The 27,308-nt window shown below is 32.8% G+C and overlaps 5 protein-coding genes and 1 non-coding gene across 8 annotated transcripts; 4 read left to right on the plus strand and 2 right to left on the minus strand.

The window, feature by feature from the left end:
* Positions 1 to 1,736: 1,736 nt before the first annotated feature.
* On the minus strand, positions 1,737 to 6,167 carry LOC140968520 (UDP-glucose 4-epimerase GEPI48-like). Its single transcript, XM_073429517.1, has 9 exons — positions 5,724 to 6,167; positions 5,196 to 5,245; positions 4,051 to 4,186; positions 3,852 to 3,953; positions 3,334 to 3,561; positions 2,961 to 3,039; positions 2,506 to 2,588; positions 2,232 to 2,323; positions 1,737 to 2,100 (listed from the first exon to the last, which is right to left on the minus strand). Exons 1-9 carry the CDS (start codon positions 6,111 to 6,113, stop codon positions 2,013 to 2,015), a joined length of 1,248 nt encoding a protein of 415 aa, XP_073285618.1. The 5' UTR covers positions 6,114 to 6,167; the 3' UTR covers positions 1,737 to 2,012.
* Positions 6,168 to 8,306: 2,139 nt separating this feature from the next.
* On the minus strand, positions 8,307 to 8,379 carry TRNAA-CGC (transfer RNA alanine (anticodon CGC)). The gene has a single exon. It is a non-coding gene; the product is annotated as a tRNA-Ala (tRNA).
* Positions 8,380 to 9,315: 936 nt separating this feature from the next.
* On the plus strand, positions 9,316 to 10,248 carry LOC140968524 (NAD(P)H-quinone oxidoreductase subunit S, chloroplastic). The gene has a single exon (XM_073429519.1). It carries the CDS (start codon positions 9,393 to 9,395, stop codon positions 10,098 to 10,100), a length of 708 nt encoding a protein of 235 aa, XP_073285620.1. The 5' UTR covers positions 9,316 to 9,392; the 3' UTR covers positions 10,101 to 10,248.
* Positions 10,249 to 13,152: 2,904 nt separating this feature from the next.
* On the plus strand, positions 13,153 to 14,915 carry LOC140968497 (probable protein phosphatase 2C 8). Its single transcript, XM_073429484.1, has 3 exons — positions 13,153 to 13,869; positions 14,182 to 14,287; positions 14,638 to 14,915. Exons 1-3 carry the CDS (start codon positions 13,153 to 13,155, stop codon positions 14,913 to 14,915), a joined length of 1,101 nt encoding a protein of 366 aa, XP_073285585.1.
* A 1,971-nt stretch (positions 14,916 to 16,886) lies between these two features.
* On the plus strand, positions 16,887 to 21,352 carry LOC140968495 (probable polygalacturonase). Of its 3 annotated transcripts, none has more exons than XM_073429478.1 (7): positions 16,887 to 17,122; positions 17,259 to 17,305; positions 17,608 to 18,001; positions 19,631 to 19,751; positions 19,876 to 20,050; positions 20,342 to 20,412; positions 20,546 to 21,352. In XM_073429478.1, exons 1-7 carry the CDS (start codon positions 17,105 to 17,107, stop codon positions 21,184 to 21,186), a joined length of 1,467 nt encoding a protein of 488 aa, XP_073285579.1. In that variant the 5' UTR covers positions 16,887 to 17,104; the 3' UTR covers positions 21,187 to 21,352. The 3 variants fall into 3 exon arrangements, with proteins under 3 accessions (XP_073285579.1, XP_073285582.1, XP_073285581.1); XM_073429481.1 differs by having other exon boundaries at positions 16,887 to 17,108; XM_073429480.1 differs by having other exon boundaries at positions 16,887 to 17,101.
* A 2,188-nt stretch (positions 21,353 to 23,540) lies between these two features.
* LOC140968443 (probable inactive receptor kinase At2g26730) lies at positions 23,541 to 25,119 on the plus strand. Its single transcript, XM_073429387.1, has 2 exons — positions 23,541 to 24,153; positions 24,508 to 25,119. Exons 1-2 carry the CDS (start codon positions 23,637 to 23,639, stop codon positions 25,047 to 25,049), a joined length of 1,059 nt encoding a protein of 352 aa, XP_073285488.1. The 5' UTR covers positions 23,541 to 23,636; the 3' UTR covers positions 25,050 to 25,119.
* Positions 25,120 to 27,308: the final 2,189 nt, after the last annotated feature.

Raw genomic sequence — 27,308 nt, forward strand, 5'->3', positions numbered from 1 at the left:
AAAAAAAAAAAAAAAAAAAAAAAAAAAAAAAAAAAAAAAAAAAAAAAACCAGCTAACCTATAGTACATAATGCATCACCAAATATATTAATTTAAGCAATTACAAAGAGAATCAATGAAAATATCCAATAATATTACCTCAATTCATTGCAAAGTAAACAGCTAACACAAAGAAAACAATTCACAAAATTTACATATTTTATTTAAATCATGTCTATATTAACACTTTTTCAAATTTCTTTGATTATCCTAAAATTTTTTGTGCTCATATCGATTGTTTAATAGCTCATATTATAACTTATATTTAAGTTAAATTACTACATTTATAAATTTATTGACGTCAACATCCACCCTTACAACTAAAACCAAGCTACGGATACTCTATTTTCGAATTTATAATAACTTATTTATGAAATAGATCTTTCATTATATTTAAGATAAAACAATACATTATATTCAATTTGCCAAATGTTATTAAACTTCTCCTATTTGAACACCAAGTCAGTCTTTTTTCTAACCATTTTAAATTTTATCAATTTCGTATTTTTCATATTTTTCACTTTGTTAAACACAATGTCAGTTTATAATAATAATCGTTTCAATACGAATACAAAAGAACATAAAAAAATATTATACTCACAAGTATAAACACATAATTAGCAACTTTAAAAAAATATAAATACTCATATAGTATACTATACATCTGGGTAGGACACCTTATAAATACCAAGATTTATACTTGTTCGATGCTCAAACACGTAGATCATATCAGACCCAGTTAATGCCAATGGCGAGATATCACCACACAACTTTTACATTACACGGAGTACAAACACAAATTACGTAAACGACGCGTCTATAATTCATAAACGACCGATGAGGCGCAAATAACATCGATGTTGATTAAATTCTACTTTTAAAATAGTATCATCAAAGGTAATATAGTACACATGATAAGATAAACATGTGATATATAATATAAGGATACGTTAAAGATAAATAAGATGTATGATATTATATTTAATGTTTGGTATGATTTTAATAAGAGTAATTAAATTTATATATTAGATTGTAATGACAAAATTAACCTTATCAGAACAAATTTTATAATTTCAAAGTTGTTGCTTGAGTTCATATTTCTTATATGTTCATGCGCCGACAATGCTTGCATGATTTATTTATTTTTATCTAATTTTGTATATTATATTATATATAATATGATAAATGAGCACTTGATTTTGTGAGTCAAGTCAAATATAAATATTTATGATTAATCGAGTGATACTAATAATTTTAATAAGATTTATAAAAATCATTTATATATTTATTTCGAGTTCATTTATATTATTATCATATTATATAATATATATAAATAAATAAAATATTTATTTGATGGGACGGTGAAATTAGAGAACGATAAGGTTTAGGATTTTTATATATTGAGGACAATTAAATCATTTGTGGTGTTTTTATCATTAAATTAAAATTATCACATATCATAAAATGGATATTTTATCCTTGTATAAAATTATTTATCATGAGCTCATGGTATTATCATGAGGTTTCTAAAAAATTACCTAACATAGGATAAGGAGGATTCCCTATCTTATCCACCGTACCAAACTAGAGCAAAGAGTACATATCTCATGTATGTATTAAGTAATATTAAAACATAATTAGTTAAATCTGTCAGGATAATAGATGATATTTCCATGTAAAGAAGATAAAAGAAAGAGATCGGCCAAATTGTCGCTGAATTTATTAATTTCAATAAAAGCAGGTTTTACGAGTAGACACAATAGACGGGAAATTTTTTCTCCCAAACAATCTCATTAAAATTTGGCTAACTAAGCCTGAATCAACGAGACTTTCAAGATTCTTTTTTTTTTCTTTTGGTTCAAGGCCAGGGCAATAACGTATATGTAGCACCTCAAGTCATGAAAACAGCAAGACAGAAAATGACCAGTCAGTAGAAGATACGGTAACGGGACGACACATGTTTCAGCTAGCAGATTAAGGAGCCTGAGCCTCGTAACCGTAAGGATTCTTGCTGGCCCAGTTCCATTGGTCTCTGCAGAACTCCTCGATGCCATATTTCGCCCTGCAACAATGTGAACCCTTCAAGTTAGCCAAATTCAGGTACTTCGCATTTGAAAGATGGAAGTCGGTGATTGTGTGGTGCTAGTCAGAATGAGGTTATTTATTTATGCCTCAAAATGATTTAACACTTACTTCCAGTTTAATTCACGTTCAGCTTTTCCTGTTTCAGCATACACAATCTCAGCATCACCAGGCCGTCGATCAGCCATCACCAGTGGAATTTTCTGAACAAGCACACAAAAATGATATGAACTTATGCAAGAGGGCATACCGTGGAACATGATATAAAAAAACATGTAGTGTACCGAGGAACATGATATAAAAACAAATACAAGGACACAAGCATCAAGGGCCATTTTTAGAACGTCAAAATCTCAAGTGAGATGAACTTTTCTCAAGAACAAACCTTCCCAGATGCCTTTTCAAATGCTGCCACCATCTCCAACACAGATGTACCTTTCCCAGTACCCAGATTGTATACCTCACAACCTGCAGGCAGTTAACGCATTACCATGAGATAACCTAATTGAGGGAAAGAATATCAAATCAAAGGTCCTAAACGGGGTAAAAGAAAAGTACTCTAGCTCGAGAGGAATCATAATCAGTCAATCCATTGAAGTATGCATCTCTAAGCACTTGAATTCCTCTTGTTATCCGTATATACTCAGAAAAAGGTGTGAAGTTAACTTTCACCAACCACTATTATAAATGTTTTATTTGAGTATTTTTAAGAATTAAGATGTGACATGCTACTAAAAATATCTGTACAAGATAATTAAGCCACGCTAGAATCTTAAAAGAATGACCTCAAATTAGATAGGAAAATAACTGTTGAACAAATACCCAAATTAGGGGTCGTACCTACAGAAGGATCAGCGAGCTTCTTCAAAGCAGCGATATGACCATCGGCTAAATCAACAACATGGATATAATCACGTACCTAGGAAATCACTGGCAGTTGAATCATTATAAATGAAAAAAATATACCAACATACCCAATGAACTCTATTTACTTAGGACACAAGTTTTCAGCCTGATTTTGAATGAAAATGTTTACTGCAAACCACAACATTAATAATTGTACCATGCAGAAACAATCTAATTTGTAAAAAATATGATGAAAACCCAACTACAAAAAGCACATGTACTTTCATATCCATTCATAATGAATACCAAATCAACAAATAAAAGACTAGAAGAATTGTCTAAATTCCAAGCATATCAGCATACTTACCCCAGTTCCATCTATTGTTTTGTAATCAGTCCCATAAACTGTCAGGACTGGCCGCCTTCCAACAGCCACTTGTTGCACAAAGGGCATGAGATTGTTTGGAATCCCACGGGGATCTTCACCAATATAGCCACTAGGATGTGCGCCAACTGGGTTGAAGTACCTCAGCAATATGATTTTCCATGTAGAGTCGGACTGGTAAATGTCACGACATATCTCTTCAATGAAAAGCTGCATAAATAAAATACTGTCAAGTAATTCGATAATGACACTTCTCAAGGAATTCAAATAAACAAGGCATAGGCTAACTACAGGAAGCAGTTTTGCTCTCTTCCTAGATCAGCGTAATCAAGGAGCGAGACAGCAAGTCCACCAGGGGCCGGGGCAAACAAATAGTTTTTGAAATTTTATGCATTGAGCCAACCCATCTCGCCCCTCTTCCCAAATTTCTGGGTTCAATCCCGACCGCATATTAATATCATTAGATGAGATTCATTCTCGAAACATATGCTGACAATTACCTTTGTACGTCCATAGGGATTTGCAGCACTTATGGGGGATTCTTCTGTGCATGGTACCACTTTTGGCCAACCATAAACAGTAGCTGAGGATGAAAATACAAGCTGAAAATTAAGTACAAGTAAATCCAGTTAAGACAAGAAATCAACTGAAAATAACACATATATATACATGAAGCCACGATATAGTTTAGACAGGTACGTTTTTACAGCCATGTGCCGCCATGACTTCTAGTAGAACAATTGTGCCAATAAGGTTGTTGTCATAGTACAGCAACGGTTTCTGCACACTTTCGCCAACTGCTTTTAATCCAGCAAAATGAATAACAGCCTCAAACCTTAATTGAGTGCAATGTCAGCAGCAAAAGTGGGGTCAATGCTTAAGTTTGGAAGAACCAATATAAAAAATCCCTCTACTGATTTATTGATAATGAATCAAATTTCTATTGATAACATTAGCTCGCGACAAGTTAAACCTCATTAGCTATCCCGGAGATCTAAATTGAGATGAGGGTCATAATATAGACCGTAAAAGAAATATAAAGATCATTGTTTTCCTGAATGAAAAAATTGAAATTAAATATGAAAATTGAAGAACCAGACAGCCACTGACAGAGCCAAGGTGGGGACGGGTGAGTGCGACCCCCCTCGATTTTTTAATTTCATTGACTAGGAGTATAAAATTAATTATATATATTTTTCACTTTCCCACTAATATTTGCTCTTGCTCCCCTAAAAGACCCCACAACCTCTATTTTCTGACTCCGTCCCTAAAGACAGCCGATATTGAGGAATAAGATGACAATCCAACTTGGGTACCTAGTATCAGCTGATCAACAACCCAAAATTATTGACGACTGCTACTGTCGACCGTCAATCAATTAACAATGAACCAAATAGAGTTTTCTTGGTATTTCCAGATGTGACCAATGCAATCCAATATTTTAAGTTTCCCACAATTGGAAGACATCTGCTCATGATCATTCAAAGATTATTTTGTTTCTTTCTTAAGCGGTTGCTATTCATGAATCTCACTACGATACATGACTTTCTGAATTTTAACTATCCTGAACATATAATCAACTTACAATGAATGTGTTATTTTTTCCGCCTACACCAAAGAAAACCAAACTCCTCTATAGAATCTTACATCTGCTATACATCTTGCCCCCTCGGTAATAGGAGAACAATGATACATGTCATCAATGGAAAGAGTAACAGCAAAATGAGTGTTTCGGCTGTGAGACTAGAGTCCATGAATCCAAATTCGTCATCAATCCCTACTACAATCAGATATTTATTTGAAGATAAATAATAAAATAATACAAACCCAACAAAAATACTCACTTTTCAGAAGCAAAAAGCTTCTCAAGTGCAGGCTTATCCCGCAGATCTATCTGCAATCAAATACAAATACCATAGAGATGAAGTTAAAAGTTAGAAAAAAACACCATCACAGTTCATCTATCATAAGACAGTATTTCAGAGAGAAAAGTGTGGATCAATTATCAAACTCATCATAGGCAATAAATCAGTCCAATATCTCACTCTTCATATTAATTGCACTAGTCCACCCAATCTAGCGTCACTATCAAAACTAAAATCATAACGAAGCTAAAATGTTTACACATCAACAAGAATCCCTCCACCTTCAAAGCCATAATTACCAGAAACTACCCAAAATAAAACAGATCCACCGATTAACAAACAATTAAAACTCCAAGAAATTCAGACTTTACGATATCAACACCACTGCAGTACAGAAATACTAATCAAGATCGACTCTTTCCACGCAAACCGCAACCCAAACACCAATAATCACAGAACCCAATAAAAACCCAAAGAAAAATAAGGAGAAATTGAGAAAAAAGGGACCTTGTGAAAAGTGAGATTGGATCCATGTTCACCAGCGAGTTCTTGGACTCTCTTGATGGCAATTTCGGAAGAATTGTCCAAATTATCCACCACCGCCGTCTTGTATCCTCCCAACAGCAACTGCAGCACAGTGTGGCTTCCGATGTATCCCGCACCCCCGGTCACAAGTATACTCCGCGACATGGTTTTGATCGAAAGTAATGAAAAACCCGGAACAAAAATTGAGTATTGATCAGATTTTTCAGATGCAAAATGCAGAAAGGAACAAAAAGTGAACTCTAGAGATGCTGTGTACACAAATAGTGCACACTGGTAATATAATATATATACAACACGTGGGTACCCTGCGATGGATTTAGCCAATTGGTAATGTATGGACCGCCTGACCATGGAATATGGTACGGAAACCGGATTCAACTTTAGGTGGTTGGCTGGATGAAGAAATTTGGTTTAGATTTTGGTTTCATTTTTAATTGACGTGAACTCAACTCCTAACACGGTATTTGGAAGAATAAAAAATGGAATTGAAATTTAAAATCAATAGATTTTGTATTCTATTGTGGTGATTGACTAATATTATTTAATAATTAGATTTGATTATTTAAATTAATATTATATGATATTTTAAAAAAATTTGTATTTTATTAATAATATTTAATATACATATATTGTTTATACGTGATATACAAGAAAAATTATTTTTAAATATAAAATAATTTTTTAATAATGAAAAAATTTTATAAAAAAATTGAAATAAAATCATCAGATTATGATAAATTAAGTTTTTAGTATTAAAAAATAATCGAGAATCACAATAAAAAGAAAAAATTTAAATAATTTTTAAAACATATAAATATTTTTAAATAACTTCAAAAAAAAAATTTCAATTGTACGATAAAGTATGTGTAAATTAAATATATTGTTTTTTGTTTTTATGAAATGATATTTCAATTAGTTTTAAAAAGAAAAAATAAGTTATTTTAGTTCATATAACCCAAATCTAATAAAAACCCGCTTTCATTTTCGTTAAGATTTCATTCAATTATATCAAATCCCACCAAATCTCAATTTCGTTATAAAATTTTATTATATTAAACACTCAAAATGACATTTCTAATTCCAAATCCAACTAAATTCTATAAAATTCATGAAACCAAACACACTATAAGAATGTAATACATATGTGTATAAAAACAGACTTTCTATTAAAACAGTATTTTCTCATGGATAATAAACATCCTATAAAAGAAAATATTTATCAAGTATTAATATATTTATCTACTATTATAACTATTAAATATATTGAAATGTTTGCATATGATATTTTATTAAATTTTCACTTTGATATTCGATTTTATAGAATTTTAAATTTAATTAGTTTATAATTGTATGATATATATAATCGATTTAATTGATTATTATTTTTAATAATTATTCAATCAACATATTTACTAATTTTAATAATAAATTTAATATAATAACAATATATATAAAACCCAGAACCATCTCACGCATGCGAGGCAATCCTTCCATGATTTGAATCGGTTTAATATTTTTCAGTGGAAAGTTTAACTTTAAAAAAATTACATGCTATCAATTATTTAATTAGTAGTAGCCCTTTTCACCGGAAATGGAGCCACCCACTTTATTCCCACAATTTTGTAATTTTATTGATTAGATGTTTAAAATTATTTATATTTTTTTTCATTTTTCTTTGTCCCAACTAAAATTTTTAATTTTTTTTTTGTTCCCCAGCCTCAATTTTCTAGGTTCGTCCCTACCTTTCACCTAATGATTTCACATTAATAAAAACGACGAGTTGTCAATTGAGTTGAACTTACTTTACAACCCAGTTGAACCAAGTCTAATTAGATCTATACTGGTTCTATGAAAATCCAACAAGTAAAGCCCTGTTCAAATCTAACACTGTTAAAATGGGTCGAAGTTTGGGGAGCCGGTCTAATTTTGTATCCAATCTGGCAGAACGCCATGCTTTGGCAAATATATATTGTCAACTCAATTCACTTATTTTATATTATGAACAAACCGATTCGATGAGCATAACTTGTTTTGACAGCTCAACCCAAATCCCTTAGCTAATTGTTTTCACTTTAATAATGTTATTAGATTGCTAAAATCGAAATAATAAATATACTAAAAACGAATCGAGTTAGAATATGATCCATCGATCCAGTGAATGGTCAGATGATAAATGCATACTCAAAATTCAAAATTTTGAAGGATAGACGGGTCGATTCGTATTGATCTCATGATTTTATCATGTAAATTAAAGTACTTAATAGGCCAAAAAAACATTGTTTTAAATATCCTAACTCATTTTTCAGTTCTCCAAATATTTGAAATATGTTTTAGACGGTATAATAATAAACACAAGCATAAAAATATATTAATGTGTTTAGTATATCAAGAAATATATTTTGGATTAGATGAAATTTTATGTGTAAAAATGCTTAGTCAGACATTATAAGACATTTTCACACTGCTTAAAAAAATAAATAATCTCAAACTAGAGAGATCTCGAGTCGCATTTTCGAAAATCGAAAATATAAATAAAGACGATAATGGAGGTGCGGGGAATCGAACCCCGTGCCTCTCGCATGCGAAGCGAGCGCTCTACCATATGAGCTACACCCCCTGTTGATTCTCCAGGATTAACATATTATATAAATCAATCCACAACTAATTTGACAGACATAGGAAGTTTAAAATAGTCATGTAAAATTAAATAACAAACACATCAATAAATTAACAACAAAAAATTAAACTAATAATCTCCAAATCGAATAGATCAAGTGTCGAGCACAACTAGAATATGGAGGGACAACAATTTTATTTAAATTCGATGGAAAATTAGATATCAGATTCAAATAGAGGAATCCGAGTAAATTCATATATATATTTTGATATTATGGTCACCTAATATGCCTAATTCTGTGTTCACAAATGAAATGTCATTCATATATTAGATGTACAATTTTGGATATGCTTTTATCACAACCAATAGAAAATATAAGTATTTAAGTCTGGAAGTACTGAGTTCGAGTGTTGGGAGGCGAAAGAAACAACTTTCTAAAAGTGATATATTTTATGAGTAATGGTACATAGGCATGGATCATAGCTCATGTTGGACCAACTTGCAGCCATGACCAGTAGTGGTCAATGGATATGTGTTGGGTCTCATGTTGCGTCAGCTTACGACTAACTTCATTACAAATAGTTCTCCAATATGTTTGAATATTTCGAAACGAATTCAAAGTTTAATTCAAATCGATCAAAAAAATTAAATTTTTGAGTTTCAAATAGAGCTCGAATTCGATTATAATTAACTGAATTCGATCTTTAAATTATGTCATATTCTATTCGATTCAGTTGATTCATACATTAGATAAAAACCTAAAAAAGTAAGAATGATGTCACTCTAAAAGCAATCGAAAAATAAAGATTAACATTTTAAAAATAGAAATATTACTAAAAATATGTAGAACAAGACATAGTATTATCATGTATTCATTTCTCTTTAAAATAAAATCAGTGGTTTGAGTAAATAATCAAACAGATATAAGCCCAAATTGACTTGTGGCCACAATTTGAAGCTCCCCTAGAATTCACTCAAATCCTTTCTTCTTCACCGAAACAACACAAAACAAAATGGTCATGGCTGCTTCATTCCAGCTCCCAACTCCTCAACCCCCGATTCTGCCCAAGTCCCACTTCCTCGGCAGATCAAATTCCATCATCACCAACCAGAAATCACCAATTTACAAAAACACGAAATCCCGACTCAAAAACATTCCCACTGCCAAATTCAATCTGTACGAAATAATGGGGGGGAGAGGCCTTTGCAACGGAGAAGAAAATCTCGGAAAAGAGCTCGAGAGAACAGTATCCGAATCATCCCAACTCGCAACTGCGTCGAAATTGGAAGAAGATAAGGCATCGCCTCTCTCAAACATACCAGAAGATGGATTCGGGAAGGAGATGTTGGGTTTGACAGGCGGATTCCCAGGGGGTGAAAGGGGTCTCGAGATGTTCATCGCACAAAACCCACCACCCCCCAAAAAGGATAAATCGTTCGTGTTCGATAAAAGTCTCGTGAAGAAACCCAAGCCCCCGGAATTGCCGCTGATTTTGCCCGGAATGATCGCTATCGTGAAGAATCCGAACAATCCTTTCCATATGTACTGTGGGATTGTTCAGAGGATTACGGATGGGAAGGCGGGGGTGCTGTTTGAAGGTGGGAATTGGGATCGACTCGTCACATTCAGGCTTGAGGAACTCGAGCGACGTGAGAAGGGGCCTCCGATGGTGAGTCCCAGTTCTGTAATTATTGAAGAAATGGTGGAGACGAGCTCGTGATTCTGATTTCTCTTGTTGGTAATCGATACATATTCCCAGTATTTCTTGAATTTGTATACAGTAGAAACATCTCAGAGTTCAGACTACAAAACAGGAGAGAAAAGTCTTAAATTATATTATATGATATATTTTTTGAAAAAAACATCGACATTGTTGTGCCAAGCTTGACAGATGCCTAGCTGTCTATCTACATGAAACTGGCAAAATACAAAAGAAGATGAAAAGGTGGTAAGACTAAATCTATTTAAACTGTTGTACAAGTCTATAGTATACATAAATATAAATGAAATCTAAATCTACAGGCCTATACAGATATACTCCGCTTAGCTAAAATATCATCATCAAAAGCCAATCGTAAAATGCGATCTCCAATCATTGTGAGAGCATATATTATTAATATATCTATAATTTATCTATTTAAACTTATGTTTATTTGATTATATTATTTATCTATTTATTAATTATTCAATTCCAACACGTTAGTTTTATCGATGATAGTCACCTAAAAAATATGAACGTTTTGCTTCACTCGATCGTACACAACAGGCATCGGCGAACAGCCACTCATCTGAAGAGCTCGCCGTCTCTTCAAGGAACACAGCAGCTTTGAATCATTCAGCAGGAACGGCGAACTGAGCTGAAACGCTCTCTCCAATCACATATAAGTGAATCGTACGTACCAAATGAATCTATGCATGTAAAGTTAAAAAATGTATGGCAAATTACATGATTATTAAATGATGAGTAATTTGAATTCATCTCCTTTGCATCGTGTATTTAACACTCACAATCCTTAACATGTTATAATTTTTACACTTGAAAAGAGAGATAAGTGTCAGATTCATAAAATATAAGAGCGGTGAATGCGAAAACACATTATTTCAAAATAACAATTAATTTTGTTTTGTTAAAGATATTCTTAATAAATAGTAATAGATGTGCAACATTTTATTTCATGGGATTATTACTATGTTTTAAATGTTAAGTAATTTCATAGAAATTTGGAAGTTGAGAGGGAACATAGATATGATCGATGTATCTTCAGATATTTTATCTGACATAAGTTTCAGCAGGCTGGGAACATGAATGGAATTTGGACACATATATCTGGATGACAAAGATACTTCATATGTATATTAATTAATGTATATCGAATATAGTGTGGTGTGTTTATATAATATTTTTTTAATAAATAATTAGATTTTTATTCAAATAATTGTAAAAACATTACATGTAATTTGAATTTATTATATTTAAATAAACACATATCATAGTTATAAAAAATAGCGAGAGACTAAACTGTAATTTTGAAATGATGGAAAAAAAATATATCATAACACCAATAAATAAAGATGCCAAAACATCTAAACCATTTCAATCAATGATATCTATAAGGGGAATAGAAATAAAAGCTTTCCGATAAATGGGATTCATCGTAAACAAATAATAATTAAATATCTATTTCCGTACATTTTGATAAATCAATTTTAAAATAACATTACGATGAATTTCAAAGTTCATTCCGTATTTCAAATCCTCCTATCCAAACCAAATCTTAAGTCCATCTCACAATTTTCGGGTCAATATCGCAACTAGGAAATACTATAATATGATATAAATGGAAGATCTAGATTGGCATAAATCCATAAAGATTAATTTTTTTAAAAAAATCTCAAGATTTAGTTCATCACCAGTGTCAGAAACACGTCTAAAAATCGAAATATACTTATCCTTTTGCAAGTATTTCATATAGCTGACTGACAAATTTTTTGTTTATGCTCCAAAAAAATCTCAATTTCGATACACAAAGTTGTCTTCGAAATAGGAATCATTGATATGTCCGTAAAGATTTGCATCCTAGGAAAAAAGTGGGACCCCCCGTCATTCAATTATTTATTGGGAAAGAAAATAATTGTTTTTGGACATGGCCGATCTATATATTATTAAGATAAATTGCATCTCCCATTCACCAAATTTCCTGGGTTTTATGTTATAGAAAGAAAGATATAAGAGCGGTGAAAAATATCTAAAACTATTTACATAATAGATGAAACGTATATCGAGGGGGACCAAAATTTTATGGAACACCTTGTTTTCTGCTTGGAATAACAGTCCAACAAAAGTGGTGTTTTTATTGCGTGCGTATATATATAATTTTGTTATGTTATCTTTCAAATGTGTTTATCGTGACGCTTATCTATTGGATTAGATTGTGTAAATATTTTTGAAGATAATATTTGTATTTTTTTTATTTTTAATTTTTTAGAAATAATGGTAATAAAAAAGAAATTTATGTTTAAGTAACTAATTTATTAATCGAAACAATTATAATTTACTAGAATTAAAAATAAGAACAAAAAAGGGAAGTGTATAATTTCCCATTTATAAAATAATAAATAAATATGTAGTGTATTTAACAAAAAATAGAGTGTGGATAAGTTATATAATTAGAGATTTTGTATTTGCTTATTTATTATCTCAAAAAATTTTGTTAGACGGTATATCGAGTCAATTTTGTGAAACGAATCTCTTATTTAGGTCATCTATGAAAAAATATTAATTATTATTGTAAATATGAACAAAGTTGACCCGTGAGACCGTTTCAAAATAGATATATTGTAATTATATATACATCTCGAAATCGCCATCTTCCTTCTTAACAATGGCAATCACTTATATATTTTATGAAAAATTATATATTAACCGAAACTCCCTTTTTTTTGGGTTAATATATTTTTTTCCCCACAGGAAAAAGTAAGATGCGATAGCTACGTGAAATCAGAAATAAGCTTTAAAAAAACGAAAATCAGAAAGAAAAAAAAAACAAAAACAAAAGAAAACAAAAACTTAAGTTGTATTTTGAAATTGCCAACTCGTGTATATTAGCGGCTATCTAGCGAAATCCTTCCTCTCTCCGATGCAACTACAAACTACGTGTCGCTCTCCCCGCCTCGTTTCTCTTCCTCTCTACAAATTCCCATACACAGACAAGTAGCTCTATATATTCTTCCATATTTATACCCTACGATCTCACATTTCTGCGCCGCTTCCAATGTCGTTCATGCATGAGCCAAGACTACCGCGAGAAGATGATCCTGAAAAGATGGCATCAGGTTCCGGCAAGGAAACTTCTCTGCATGCCAGAAGGGCACGTGGATCCCGTAGGAATAGGCTTCGGATTCAGAGGCTCAAGTCTTTGAGTTTGAAGGCGGAGGCTGGCAGCTTTAAGAATGATCAGGGTTCGGAGCTGCATTCGTCAGTTTCGTCGGCTGAGTCTGTGGATATCGGCAGTGGAAAAGGGTACAGATTTGGATGTGAAGAAGAAGGGTTTTCTGAGGGAAAGAGTGATGGCTTGGATTTTGGGCACGTGTCGGTGATGGGGCGGCGGAGGGTGATGGAGGATTCCGTGGCGGTGGTGCCGCCTGTCGGGTTTGCAGGGGAGTACTCTTTCTTTGCTGTTTACGACGGGCACGGCGGTGCAGAGGTGGCCAAGAGTTGCTGCGAGAGGCTGCATATTTTTTTGGAGAAGCATGTAGAGAAGGCTAGAAATTCGCCGTTGGTGGAGGAATTTGATTGGAAGAAGGTGATGGCGGGGTGTTTTAGGAGTATGGATGAAGAGTTTTCAGAGGAGGAGAATGCGGCGGAGATGGGGTCGACGGCGTTGGTTGTCCTGGTGGGGAAGGAGGAGGTCGTAGTGGCGAATTGTGGAGATTCCAGGGCGGTGCTCGGTCGGGGTGGAGCTGCCGTGCCTTTGTCGAGGGATCACAAGGTGACACTCATGACAGTCTTCTCCGTTTTCTAATTAATTTGATTTATTAATCCTAAAATAAAGATTTTTTTAGTAATTTTCTGTCGGTCATTGTTTTTACAAAATTCATGATTTCATAATGAGATTGCATGAAATATATAATATTATTTTTCGTTGAAATGGTTATGAAAAATTATTTATTTTTTCAGGGCCGTCGTTTTTAGATTTTTGTTCTGATATATGACATGCCAAAATATTATATACAGAAGGGATATTTCGTGCTTTATATAATAATATTAATAATAACTATTTTTAATATTTGGATTATATTAGCCGGACCGACCGGATGAGAAGCAGAGAATAGAAGCTGCAGGAGGAAACATCTTAAACTGGAACGGCTGGCGTGTACAAGGAGTTCTTGCCACTTCAAGATCCTTAGGTAAGATAACCGAAAATGGAGTCTAATTAAATCGAGATCAAATCCCTTCTGTCTTGGGAGATTGCAACCTCTAATAAAATACTTGGATCTTTCCTTCACAAATTTGTTGAAGAAAAAATCCGTGAGGTTTCTAACATTCCTTTAGACTGGCGGAGACGAGCGTGACCCGTGACCCATGATTCTATTGTGGCCTATCATCAAGAATGTGTAGCCATATTCTTTAGCAGATATCATCATCTACTGTACTGAATCTTGTTTTAAGTTGACTTGATTCTTGAACACTTGTATTTGGTGCACTATATTATTCGAGAAGACCTGATCTTTGTTGATCTCATATATATCACATGCAGGCGATTACTCTCTGAAAAAGTATGTAATCTCAGAGCCCGAGGTCATTGTCGCCAAAAGAACAGAGTCGGACGACTTCCTCATAATAGCCACAGATGGCCTGTGGGATGTGTTGTGCAATAGGATAGCGTGTCAAGTCGTAAAGAACTGTCTACGTGGTAGAATAGAGCCGCGGCACGATCGAACCGGGGCTTCAGAGGCAGCGGCAGCATTGGTCGAACTAGCCATTTCCAGGGGAAGCAGAGACAACATCAGCGTCATCGTTGTGCAGTTGAAGTGAATCTGCATGTATCAACTTTTGTTCGTGATTTTTCCTTTTTTTAATAAACTTTTGTTTGTGAATCGGTGGCTTTTGCTTGCTCGTTTTATTTTATTTTTGTTGTTTTTTGGTAGGTTTAGAGTTGAATGGTAAAAAGTTAGTATTCCAAGTCTTTGATCTGGATTGGTTTTCCTGGAGCATCCACCTGTCACATACATACTATAATAATATTTTCATTATCTTACATTCATTTTAAAAATAACACTTTGTTATTTATTGTTATTTACTTATCTATATTTATTCTTATTTTATATTAAAATAATATATTTCCAATTTTATTTACAATATTTAAACGTTTATTATTTATGTTTTTTATTCAAAATTAAATTTTTATTATAAATTTGAAATAAATAATAACTTAGAAAAAATCACAGTTGTATACAATAAAAAACATATAAATTAAATATTTCAAAAATATATAAAATACTATTTCACATAATTTTGTTGAATTATGTCTAAATATGTTACTTGTCACAATTTTTTTTTGTATGTTTATTATTAAAACAATAAAACGTTGCTACAAAAATTTTTTTTAAAAAAACTATTGGCCAAATTTAAAAAACTGTGCTGTCAAAAGTTTTAGAGTGGGTCTCATGTGAGATGGGTTAACCTTACCCATATTCACAATAAATAGTAGTACTCTTAGCATAAAAAGTAATACTTTTTCATGGATGACCTAAATAAGAGATCCGTCTCACAAATACGACCCGTGAGACCGTCTCACACAAGTTTTTGTCAAAGTTTTATATGATTATTACCTTTTGTAAAATTTTATTTTACATATATTGCCATAAATACTTTGACGAGAAATCAATTAATGCTATCACTTTCTAAACACTTTAAATTTCACAGTATTTTGTTTCCTGAAATATTGAAATAAAAATGACATGAAAAAATGAACCCACTGGGCCTCGATCTGATCACGGTTAACATGAACCGATCTAATCTTTTGGTCTGTACGATTGGGTTTAGTTTTGATGAACCCAATTTGTTGGCCGTGAATTAACCGTCCGACCCATTTGCAACTATATCATCATTCATCACCACCCAGAAGAGAGATCAATAAATTGAGTTTAGGTTTTAAAAAAAGTTTATTTTCATACATTTTTCGGTTGAGTTATTTCGATTATTACTATCTTTTTTACATTTTGGTTTGGTTGGATTGATCTTGTGCACATTCAGTGTGAGATCTTTAGAGTAACTACCTTGGAGGACACTAAAATATTTAATTCCATAATTATCCTTCTTATCCTACTAAAAACCTCATCAAGTCACTCCATATTTTATATAGAAAAAAATTTAAAAAAATTTATCTTTTAAATCAAATAACTCTTTTAAATTGAAAATAATTTCGTGTTAATTGTTTAATATTATTTGATTATATTAATAATAATAATAATAATAATAATAATAATAATACTACATATAATGCAATGTGTGTATCTTTTACCAGTGTAAAATATGAGGCAATAATTGTGGTAGACAAGTCACAATTTAATGGATGATGTTAATGAAATGACCTGGCAAGCATGTGCACCTGTTCCATAATTCAGGCTCGTAAGGGGCTCAGTCTCACGCCACATGCTGTTGTGATTTGTGAACCTCAAATTACTTTTTTCATATATTATACAATTTCTGCAAATTTTACGAATATTTTATTTGAATTTTAATAATAAATGGAATATCACCGTTAATGATTATGTGCTTCAATTTAATCAAAGTTCCAGATTCATTTATATTTATGTGATACTCAATTTGCAGTATTAATTGTTGATTTAAAAAAAAGATTGAAGTTACCAATACAAAAATTCTAAGATATAAAAATAAAACTAAATTTCAAATTCCAGTATTTCTTTCCATTTTTTAAAGAAAAACCCACACCGGAGAGGGGACATCAGGCGAAGGCAAAAGTTATCCGTTGATAGGTATAGGTATTAAGTATGTCAGTAGTCTCTTGATTATTGTTATAAAATTATGAAGCATCTCCGCTTTTTCTTCTGATGTATGATAAAATATTAGTTAAATAATTATAAAGGCCATTCCTTCTTACCTCTCGGTGACCACTTTCTCTATCCCTTTGAAACCCGGCTACCTCACGACAAAGATGAGCTCCGCGTGTAACCTTTACACACCCACACGCACACAGAGTAATGGGTTTGTTTGTGTTTGTATGAATTCTGGTTTTTTGTTCACTTCCCTATGTTTTCTTCCGCATCTTTTATTTTTGTACCAAGTTTCTGCTTTTTGTAGCCCAATTTCTTTATGATTGGAGTTGTGCTGACTGTTTTTCATTTTTTATTGCAGATTTGGTCTAATCATTTTGGGAGATCTTTGTTTGGAGTTTTGTCTTTGTATCATTTCTAGATCTTTGTTTTTTTTTTATTATTTGGATCTTTGATTTAGCATGCAGTTTTTCAGACTTTTCCACTGTGTTGCGTTTGTCGAAGCGGAAAATTATTGAATTTTTCTGTTGTATCCTTGCCGTTTGGCTTCTCAGAAAAATCTGAACTTTGGTGACGCATTTCATAAATAATTCATTTTCGCTACTTCGTCTGAGCTTAATCCTACTCCACTTTGATTAAGAAATATTTTTTCTTTGAACTCTAGTGTCATTTCTTCACGAAATTCGCTTACAAGTTTCAGCCCCCACCAGATTTGCAAAGAATCCGGGAAACATAATCAAGAACCAGTTCAAAATGCACCAGCACCCACTTGTTGTTTTGATTTTGCTATCCTTTGGGGTGGTTATATCTCTGTTGACAAATTGCTCTAGATTGGTCAATGCCGAGTGGGTTACATGCTCGGGAATCGTTCCAATCAGGTACCGAAGCGATGTCATATCGATAGAGGATTTTGGTGGTGTTGGCGATGGAGTGACTTTGAACACGAAAGCGTTTCAGGAGGCAATATACCGAATTCAGCATTTGAGGAGGCCCGGTGGCAGTTTACTTTATGTTCCTGCTGGAGAGTTTTTAACAGGACCCTTTAATCTCACTAGCCACATGACTCTGTTCTTGGCTAGAAATGCTGTTATCAAAGCTACACCGGTATACAAATGTTCTCTTTCATCATCTCATTGGAATATATCCTGTCTATCTCGCTTAAAATTTTGTGGTACGGATATTTTGTTTAATTGAGTTTCTGGGACTGTTATGGGTTTTCTTGTGTGGGTAAAAGGCCGCTCTGTCATTAATCTCCCTTAAGATTTGAATGTCTTTGAGGTTGAGAAACCATTTTCTCGGAAAGTCTGTGCTACTGAGAGGAGGCTCAAACAATAGTAATATGCCTTAACATGCCCTTAAGTAGATGATTGTGAATTATGCGCCAGAAGTTAATATTTAAGGCATGCACACACAAATTGGTCCGACACGGGGCAAAAAAATATGTAACATAGCACGGCAGCCAGCTTTAAGAAATATATAGAGTTATGTCCATTAGGATTTTGAACTTGGATCCCATGCCATTTTGAAACTATGTCCCAAACTATAAGCATTTTGCATTCTCCCACCCTTGGCGAAATTCATTGCTGTGTGAGTGGTTATGTTGGTAAGTTATAAGATATTGGTCAAGGGAGAGGGAGACCAGCTGGAACCGTTTACAGTATACCCAGAGACGGAGCAAAAGGGGGGCGGTGGGTGCGATCGCCCCCCTCGATTTTTTTTTTTATATAGAGTAGGGTGCGGGATTTTTATTTTCTGTAAAAAAGTAGCAAACGATTTTACTCATCTTGTTTTTTAAATATTTTTAATTTTCAGTTTTGCCTATTCATTAGGTTTCTGGTTCCTCCACTTATCTAAGTTAGATTAGACATGTTGAAACTTTTGATCAGTTTGTTATATGAGTTAGTTTTCTTGAAAATGAACATACAAGATGATGCGATTAAAAGTTCCGATGGATAACTTGACTGGGCCCATATGTATGTTGATTGATGTGATTTTAATGGAGTGATTTTGAGCTGGTATGAGAGGCTATTACATGATTTTGCGATTGAGTGGCGAAGAATAAGATGTTAGGGGGCACATCAAGAGGTGCGTGGGCCGAGGAGCTGGCTTGAGCATATTATTGTCAGTTAAAGACCATCATCAATGCATCATGGCCTGCCAGCGGTCCTAGAGGAGAAGACAATATCTTTCGAAAAAAATAGTAAATATTTAAACTGTAGATGAAAAGACTATTGGAGAAGCTAGAAAATGAATATAGAGAGAGACTACCATATTATGTTGGATGTATTACAGGAAAATATACATATATGTGGTAAAATGCGACAGGGAGAGATGTTGACTGTTTCTGCTCACTTTCTCTCTTCCTCTGCCCTTAGGTAAGACAACATGGTTTGTCACTTTGTTATGAAAGATCATGCCTTTATTCATACGTTTGGAAGAACTAAACAATGATATTATATTACCATAGCTTCTGCTAAAAGAGTGCAAAACTATTCATGCATATATTGAGTGCATGGTGCAAGGGTGATACTGCTTGCCTGTGTTAGATTCCTTCATCTGTTTCATTCTTAGAGATTGCTTGTTTATGATAATGAAACTCTAAGTGAACTTAATTATGTTCGTATGTCTAAAACAATGTCATCATTTCTTGACCTCGTCTTTTATTATTCTCACTCTTACACATATGTGGTGTTTCTTGACTGTTTTTTTTTTTTGGCATTCTCAATGCTTTAGGATACGGATCAATGGCCGTTGATAAATCCCTTGCCTTCTTATGGGAGAGGAAGAGAACTGCCTGGAGGAAGGTATATGAGCTTCATCCATGGAGATGGGCTACATGATGTGATAATCACAGGTCGGTATGAGTGAAATAATCTCAAGGACTAAATAAACATAATGTGGTCATCCTTCTGTTTTATATTTTGCAGAGGGAAAATTATCGTTTTTGTTCAACCATTGTTCATTATTTACTTTTACAGGTGAAAATGGGACGATTGATGGTCAAGGTGAAGTCTGGTGGAACATGTGGAGGCAAAGAACTCTTCGGTTTACTAGGCCTAACCTTGTCGAATTGGTGAACTCCAAAAGTATAACAATTTCCAATGTTATTTTCAAGAACTCGCCCTTTTGGAACATACACCCCGTGTATTGCAGGTACAGCATTGCATTTCCCAGTTTTTAACTACCAAAATTATTGATCATACTTAGATCATAATAAATTGTTGTTAGAAAGATAATTTACTGCGCCAGTGATTTTATGTCATTTAGTTTTAATAAACTGAAGAATATCGAGAGAGCTGTCTTAAAATTTATGCTATGTATTGTCGTGCCAAATTAATTTTGACATCCCTTTCCTTTTATTTGGGTTTAAATTTAGAATCTTGAAACCGTAAAACAGAGAGCATCTGGTTTAACTTTTAAGTCATTTCTTTTCACTATTTTCAGCTATGTTGTCGTTCAATATGTTACCATCCTGGCTCCTGCGGACTCTCCCAACACCGATGGAATTGATCCGGGTAAGATGTGTCAAGAAATTGATTGGAAATCACGTTTTTTATGAAGTATTTCTTTCATGGTTTATTTATTCCGCGTGAAATATGACTAATATTCTATATTTATTACCTTTGTTTTGCCTATTTCATGATATAGACTCGAGCTCACATGTATGCATCGAGGACTCCTACATATCTACAGGAGATGACCTCGTAGCGGTGAAGAGTGGGTGGGATGAATATGGAATCGTTTACAATCGCCCTAGTCAAGGTATAACAATTAGACGAGTAACTGGTTCGTCGCCATTTGCCGGAATTGCTGTTGGAAGTGAAACGTCCGGTGGAGTCCAGGACGTATTAGCAGAGCACATAAGTCTGTTCAATATGGGAGTCGGGATCCATTTGAAAACCAATGTAGGCCGAGGAGGAATCATACGAAACATCACTTTCTCTAATATTTACATAGAGAATGCACGAAAGGGGATCAAGATCTCGGGGGATGTTGGAGACCACCCTGACGAGAACTATGATCCGAATGCTCTCCCAACTTTGAAAGACATCACAATCAAGGACGTGTGGGGAGAGAAGGTTCTACAACCCGGTTTGATTCACGGGCTGAAGAATGCACCATTTACTGGGATCTGTCTTTCGAACATCGATCTTCGTGGATCCCCGGGTTCACGAAATCTTCCATGGCAGTGCTCTGATGTGAGTGGAGCCGCGGTTGAAGTGAGCCCATGGCCATGTTCTGAACTGACCAGCAGTCAGCAGCTAGGTGCTTGCTCTTCTTCTTTCTGAGAGTTTGTGAAATTTGTTTAATCTTTTGATTAAAATTATATGGTAAATTATGGTTATTTCCATGTATCAAGGAAGGGATTTGAGTGGCTATGTATCAATATTTGAGTTTCTTATTAACATTATGTTTGTTACCTCGTAGCCAGATTGAGGACTTTTTGTAACACATCATTCAAATGTTTATTCTACAAAACTTTGCATACAAAATTATTTTTCCACTCTGAATATGGTATATTGGTGTTATTTGGTCGTGAGAAAGAACAAGGAAAAAAATTAAGCTCCTAGTTAACAAATCAACAGTAGTTCATTACTTGAAATTGAATTTGTTGGATGATATGAACATTTTTAGATTTGTTTGTTATTTTCATATTTGAAATTTAGTTTTATCTTATCAACTAAATTAGATTAGTTTGTTACCCTATTTATGTCTTTCTTGTCTTTGTAATAGATCTCATCATTCTCACATGGTATTAGTGTCAGGTTAATAATATCTCATATAATTTCTTGTTCAATTTCAAACTTTTCCATCATTTCTTCACCATGGCTGGCAAAGAAACATCTCTAAACTCTTCAACTCTTATCAAAACCGATCTTTACGTTATTCATCACTCTGACAACTTTTCAACTGTTCTTGTTACTCCTTTATTGACTGAAGACAATTATGGTTCATGGAACCGTACGGTAATTATGGCACTCCACGCTAAAAACAAGTTGTACTTAGTTAATGGATCTCTTACAATGCCACAAAAAAGATGGTTTTTCCATCCGAGAACGGTGTAACGACTTAATTGGGAGTTGGGTTCCAATATCAAGATATACATACACACTATATTATTTTTATATGTTGTACGCCACTTTGCACACCCATATGAGCACTGCTGAGTTGTCACTCAGCTATTGGATGTGATGAAATATATCAAAATTCTACATTTAATAAGCGGATCTAATCTCATCGGTGTTCATATAAATGTGCATGATGGGTGTCTTCCATATAAAATTATATATATATATATTATTGAAATTGTATAACTTGTATGGATTGATTTGAAATTCACTTATTTATACAAATTAAAGAATTTGAAAAATGAAATAATTTATCTGAATCCAATCCAAAGACAAACTTAATTAATTGTATTTTAGATTCAATAATATTGTACTGTACTACGTGGTAATGATCACAAATTTATGCCTCGGATCTGTCACTGAATTATATATATTTATTTTGCATTATTTGAGTTAAAATAATAAGGAAAGGTATGGATTCTCCTTTTTCGAAAATATTTAAAATAAAAATATTTTATTGTATGACGTTTCTTATTCAAATCAAATGAAACATGTTTAACACATCAAGATGGATAAGATAACCAATTAAGTAAATTTAAACTACGTTTAATTTTTCTTTCAAACCTAACTATACCTACAATTGTTGGATAAAAAATAATGAAATATTGAATATTTTGTAACAATATTCAAATATGATTTTACATTAATGAAATATTCATAGGTACATATCTCATAAATTGACGAAGTTTCGTCACATGCCACAGCTTGCTTTGCATAAACCAAAATTCCAATCATAATCAGGGAAAATAAATTTTTTGTCTGCCAACATGTCTTATTTTAGGTTTTGATCCGGTAAATTATCAAAGTTCGAATTTAATGCAATAGTTTTTATTATTTTTATTTTTTTAAAACGAAGGTATTGGAGTGTCACAAAAAATATTGATGTGACTTTGAAAATTTGAGGCATTGATACAAAGAATTGTTGGCATAACACGAAAAATTGCCAACTTGTCCAGAGTCACGTCAAATTCAAATCAAATAAAATAGTATGAAATTAAAAACTAATGCACCAAGATTGAAGGTTGACGAGTAAGTTGGATTAAACTCAAAATGAGACAAATTAATAGACGAAAAAATATTTTTCCCTTCAAAACAAACTCTTCTATATTCACTAGCTATTTTGGAAACAAAACTTTTTAATCTTCAAATAACATCTTATTATCAACATAAACCTCATTTCATGTTAATTTCTTTCAAGTTTTTTTTTTTTTTTTTTTGAAGTCAGGGCCCAAAAAAAATATATCATCTTTTTTGCAAAGCTACCTTTTAAAATTTTTTATAAATTAGAATCTCTCAACCCAAACTCGTCTACTAATCGACATCTTTAATTTATTAACGACACACAAAAGACAGTTAAATTCACGGAACTTCCTAGATCTAGCTCGTTATTACATATGCATTTGATTGATGCAAAACCGGTCGTCCTATAAGAAACAAAACTCATTTTTTGTATACGTTGTGTACCAAGAACACCTCAAACCAATAAGAATCATCCGATATGCCCGATAAAATAGGCATCCAAACCCTCAAGATTTGCAAACCTTTATTCTGGAACGTACAAAACTAAGCCAAAAAAAAAAAACTAAAGAAGATTTCAAGTAAAAAAGAAGATGTTATCCAGAGCTTTGAACCCTAAACATAAAAGAAGCCCTCAAGCCGGAGAATTTAGCCTCCGGTTCATGTCTTCTGCTTACGGGTACGAAGAGTTCGGGTTAGGTTACATGGATGACGTCCCATTAACCTCGTTCGAAGGATACGACATTGCCTACAGTTGTAACTCTCTTAGCAAGAAGTTTAGTTGTAATAATACTAAAAACGGTAATACTTCGGAGTCGATGCAGATGACACTTAGGCAGGTTTTGAGGGCTTCAATTGGGGTTATGGGGGAAAGCCCATTAGCCATGACTGAAAAAGTAGTTCTCTCAGGAGGGATTATTTGTGCAGTGAAAAGGTTTAGGAGAGTTGTGCTAAGAAAGAGTGAGTTCGGGAGGAGGATCGAAAGGGTGGCACAGATTGGGAATCAGTGTCAATATTTGGTGCCTGTTTCAGCTTATTTGTACGCCAAGAGGATCAAATTTGTGGTTTGTGGCTATTATCCCATGGGTAGTCTCGCTGATTTGCTTGCTGGTAAGTTTTTAGCATAAAGATACATATGCAGTGTCTTCATGACTTTTTAGATGCCTCATAATTAATTCAAGATTTTTTATCTTAACAATAATTTTCGTCTAAAATAACTCCCATCAATTGAACACCTTTTATTCAAATCTTCTCACAAATCATTTTAATTTGATTTTGTGATATTTCTTTCCATGGTTTCTGAAAATCAAATCTCCAACTAGACTTAACTCTTAAATCTAATGTTATTTTCTCAAGAAGGCTGGAAGCTATGATGCATTTAATACATGGCATTTTATCGATGAAAAATATTCTGAAAATTAGTTTGATATCGATGCATGCATCCCAAAACATTTTCTTGATTAGGAGCAAGGGAACAAGGCCAAACTGCCTTACAATGGAAGCATCGCCTCAAGATAATCCAATGCATTGCAAAATCAATTGGATACATCCACTCACAAAACCATCCGAGAGAAAAACACTTGCAAGTAAATGTCCACGGCGACATCAAATCCTCCAATGTCATGATCGACATTGACTTCACCGCCCATCTGTCGAACTACGGTTTCGTCCAACTGGCAGAGAACGTCATGAACATCGACGACCCAGAGCAGACGGTGTCTCTGTCGCCACAACCGGAGCGGCTGTACACAGAAATAATGTCGCGGGAGAGCGATATACATAACTTCGGTGTCGTGTTGATGGATATCCTTGGATGGCCTAACAAGGTTTCATCGAAGGCAGAAATTAGGAACAACTGCTTTGAGTTCTGCGTGGAGGGAAGAGATCTAAAGCAAGCAATCAAGCTTTACGAAATCGCCTTGGGATGTACAAATAGTGTGGCGGATGCAAGGCCTACTATACAACATATCCTTTCATGTCTAGAAGATACATATTATATAGTTTGAAATAATCATCAATATATTAAAGCATGTAGAATTTTTAGTAACACTCATGTAAAATTTTTGTATTTGTTGGACACCAAGAACATATGTGTTCGATCTCAAACATTATACAAGGTCTCCGAATGTATGGCCGTTGTTTCTATATAAAAGTTATTTTGAAGGTTTAAATATACATTTTTCTAAATTTAATGNTATTACTATTCTTTTACACATTTAAATCTAATAGATATAAAATTTTGTAAAGTATGCTTAATTAAATTTTATTATTTTATAATTGTAAAAGAAATCATCTTCTTTTATTTGAATATCGAAATTGTTGGGTAAAATTCATATAACCACAAAATTCATCATACTAAATCATTAAGAATTTGAATGAAAACTTAAGCGAACGCGTGTCTAAAGCCATAATCATTACGTCATCTTCCAGATTTACGTGTTTTTATTAGAACTCTTAAAGTTTTTCTTTAGAACTATTTTCTGTAATGGGGGTGTAGAGAACTAGATAATTGGCGATCTGTGGACTGTGACTCATATATAAATAATGTCTATCATTATATTATGATATTTATGTTTTAGCTCGTCACAAATACAAAAATGACATTTATGTCTCAATAAACTCAAAACATATTACATATATTAAAACTCAATAGCTAAAACTTTAACTGATTACTTTAATTTTGGGTTTAACTTAATAGACATTATGTGACGCATAATTATTTACATATAAGCTTATATAAATAAAATTGATCCAATAATAAATACATGGAAACTACCTCAATGGACGTGAAAGTAAAAAATGATATGAGCGCTTTGACTGTTAATCAAAACTTCGATTCTTCTATCAACATTTTTCGAACTCACTTATTACACAATATTTACTCAATGGAATTTACTTTATTAACGATTTGAAAGCTGACATTGGTTCGGGATTTATTAAAAAAAAAAATAGAAAAAAATTCCCTTGTGGAGACAGACAATTTGTGTACAATGAGCCAATTAGCAAGTGACAGGTTTCGATATGAGTACTCACATTCATCTGTCCGCCATTTTCAGTTTTTACATAGCTTGCTGGTTTGACACGTGGAATCAAAGCAGAGGTACGTACGACGAAACCAAAGTCCCCAAGTTCCAATGGTGCCAACTACTGGGCGAAACTCATTGGCTATTATAAAGATCATTTTTTTAATTATTAAAAAATATACAATTCAATATCAATATTTATTATAATTTTATTTATTTTTTACCTTAATTATTTAATTTTCTTTGTATGACTTGTGTTTCTAATAATTTTATTAATTAGTACGAAATAATAAATAAACTCAAATATATGTGATGGAGAGAATACTAAGTAATATTGTTACAAAAATTAACAAAATGTTACATTCATGAAAATAAAATTAAATATGATTTAATTTTCAATAATTTTAAATTATTGAGATCACATTCATATAATTATAATCATAAAATTATAATATGTTGTTTATTATGATAAATTTGTAAAAAAAAAAACTTTGAATAGTTAAGTACTTCATTTATAAGACCATACATATCGTATTTATTTAATTTATGGTTAATTACATCTATTTTTTTTAGGTTTGTCATATTAACAAAAAAATCTAGTTATATTTAAATATTACATACACCTCCCTTGATATTATGAAAATAACAAATAATTCTGATAATTTTTAATATTACATACTCCCCTCGTGTTTTTTGTTTTTATTATATTTAATCTCTTAAAAATGTAAAATAAATACAAACCCGAACGTATAAAAGGAAAGATAAATACAAACTTAATGAGTGTGTTTATAATTTCAGAAGTTATTAAGATTTATTTCTTCATTTTGAAAAACCTAAGTGGTAAATATAATATTTAAATATAATTATATGTAATTATCTCTATAATTTAATATAATATTTTAACTACTATTTATTTCATTTTGGGAAATTTGAATATTTGATGGTGCATTTAATTAATTCATATTTACTACGTTTTCTATTTTTTCCCCGAAAAGTTTGCACCGTTTAATCAATAAATGCCCACAGTTATGCACTCAATTAACCAATCATATTCTTAAAGTCGCAGAATTAATTAATTTAACAAGTATCCTATTTAGTGTTGACTTTACAAGCAAAAGCGTGTGATTGACAATATTGTATATGTGTGATCGTACAAAACCTGATATAACGAAGGGAGAAAGTTGGAGTTAGAATCGTGGTAGGATACATGATCCGATCCAGTATTTCAATGATATCTTTGTT

Source organism: Primulina huaijiensis, unplaced genomic scaffold (assembly GCF_012295235.1).
Source record: "Primulina huaijiensis isolate GDHJ02 unplaced genomic scaffold, ASM1229523v2 scaffold37281, whole genome shotgun sequence".
NCBI lineage: Eukaryota > Viridiplantae > Streptophyta > Magnoliopsida > Lamiales > Gesneriaceae > Primulina > Primulina huaijiensis.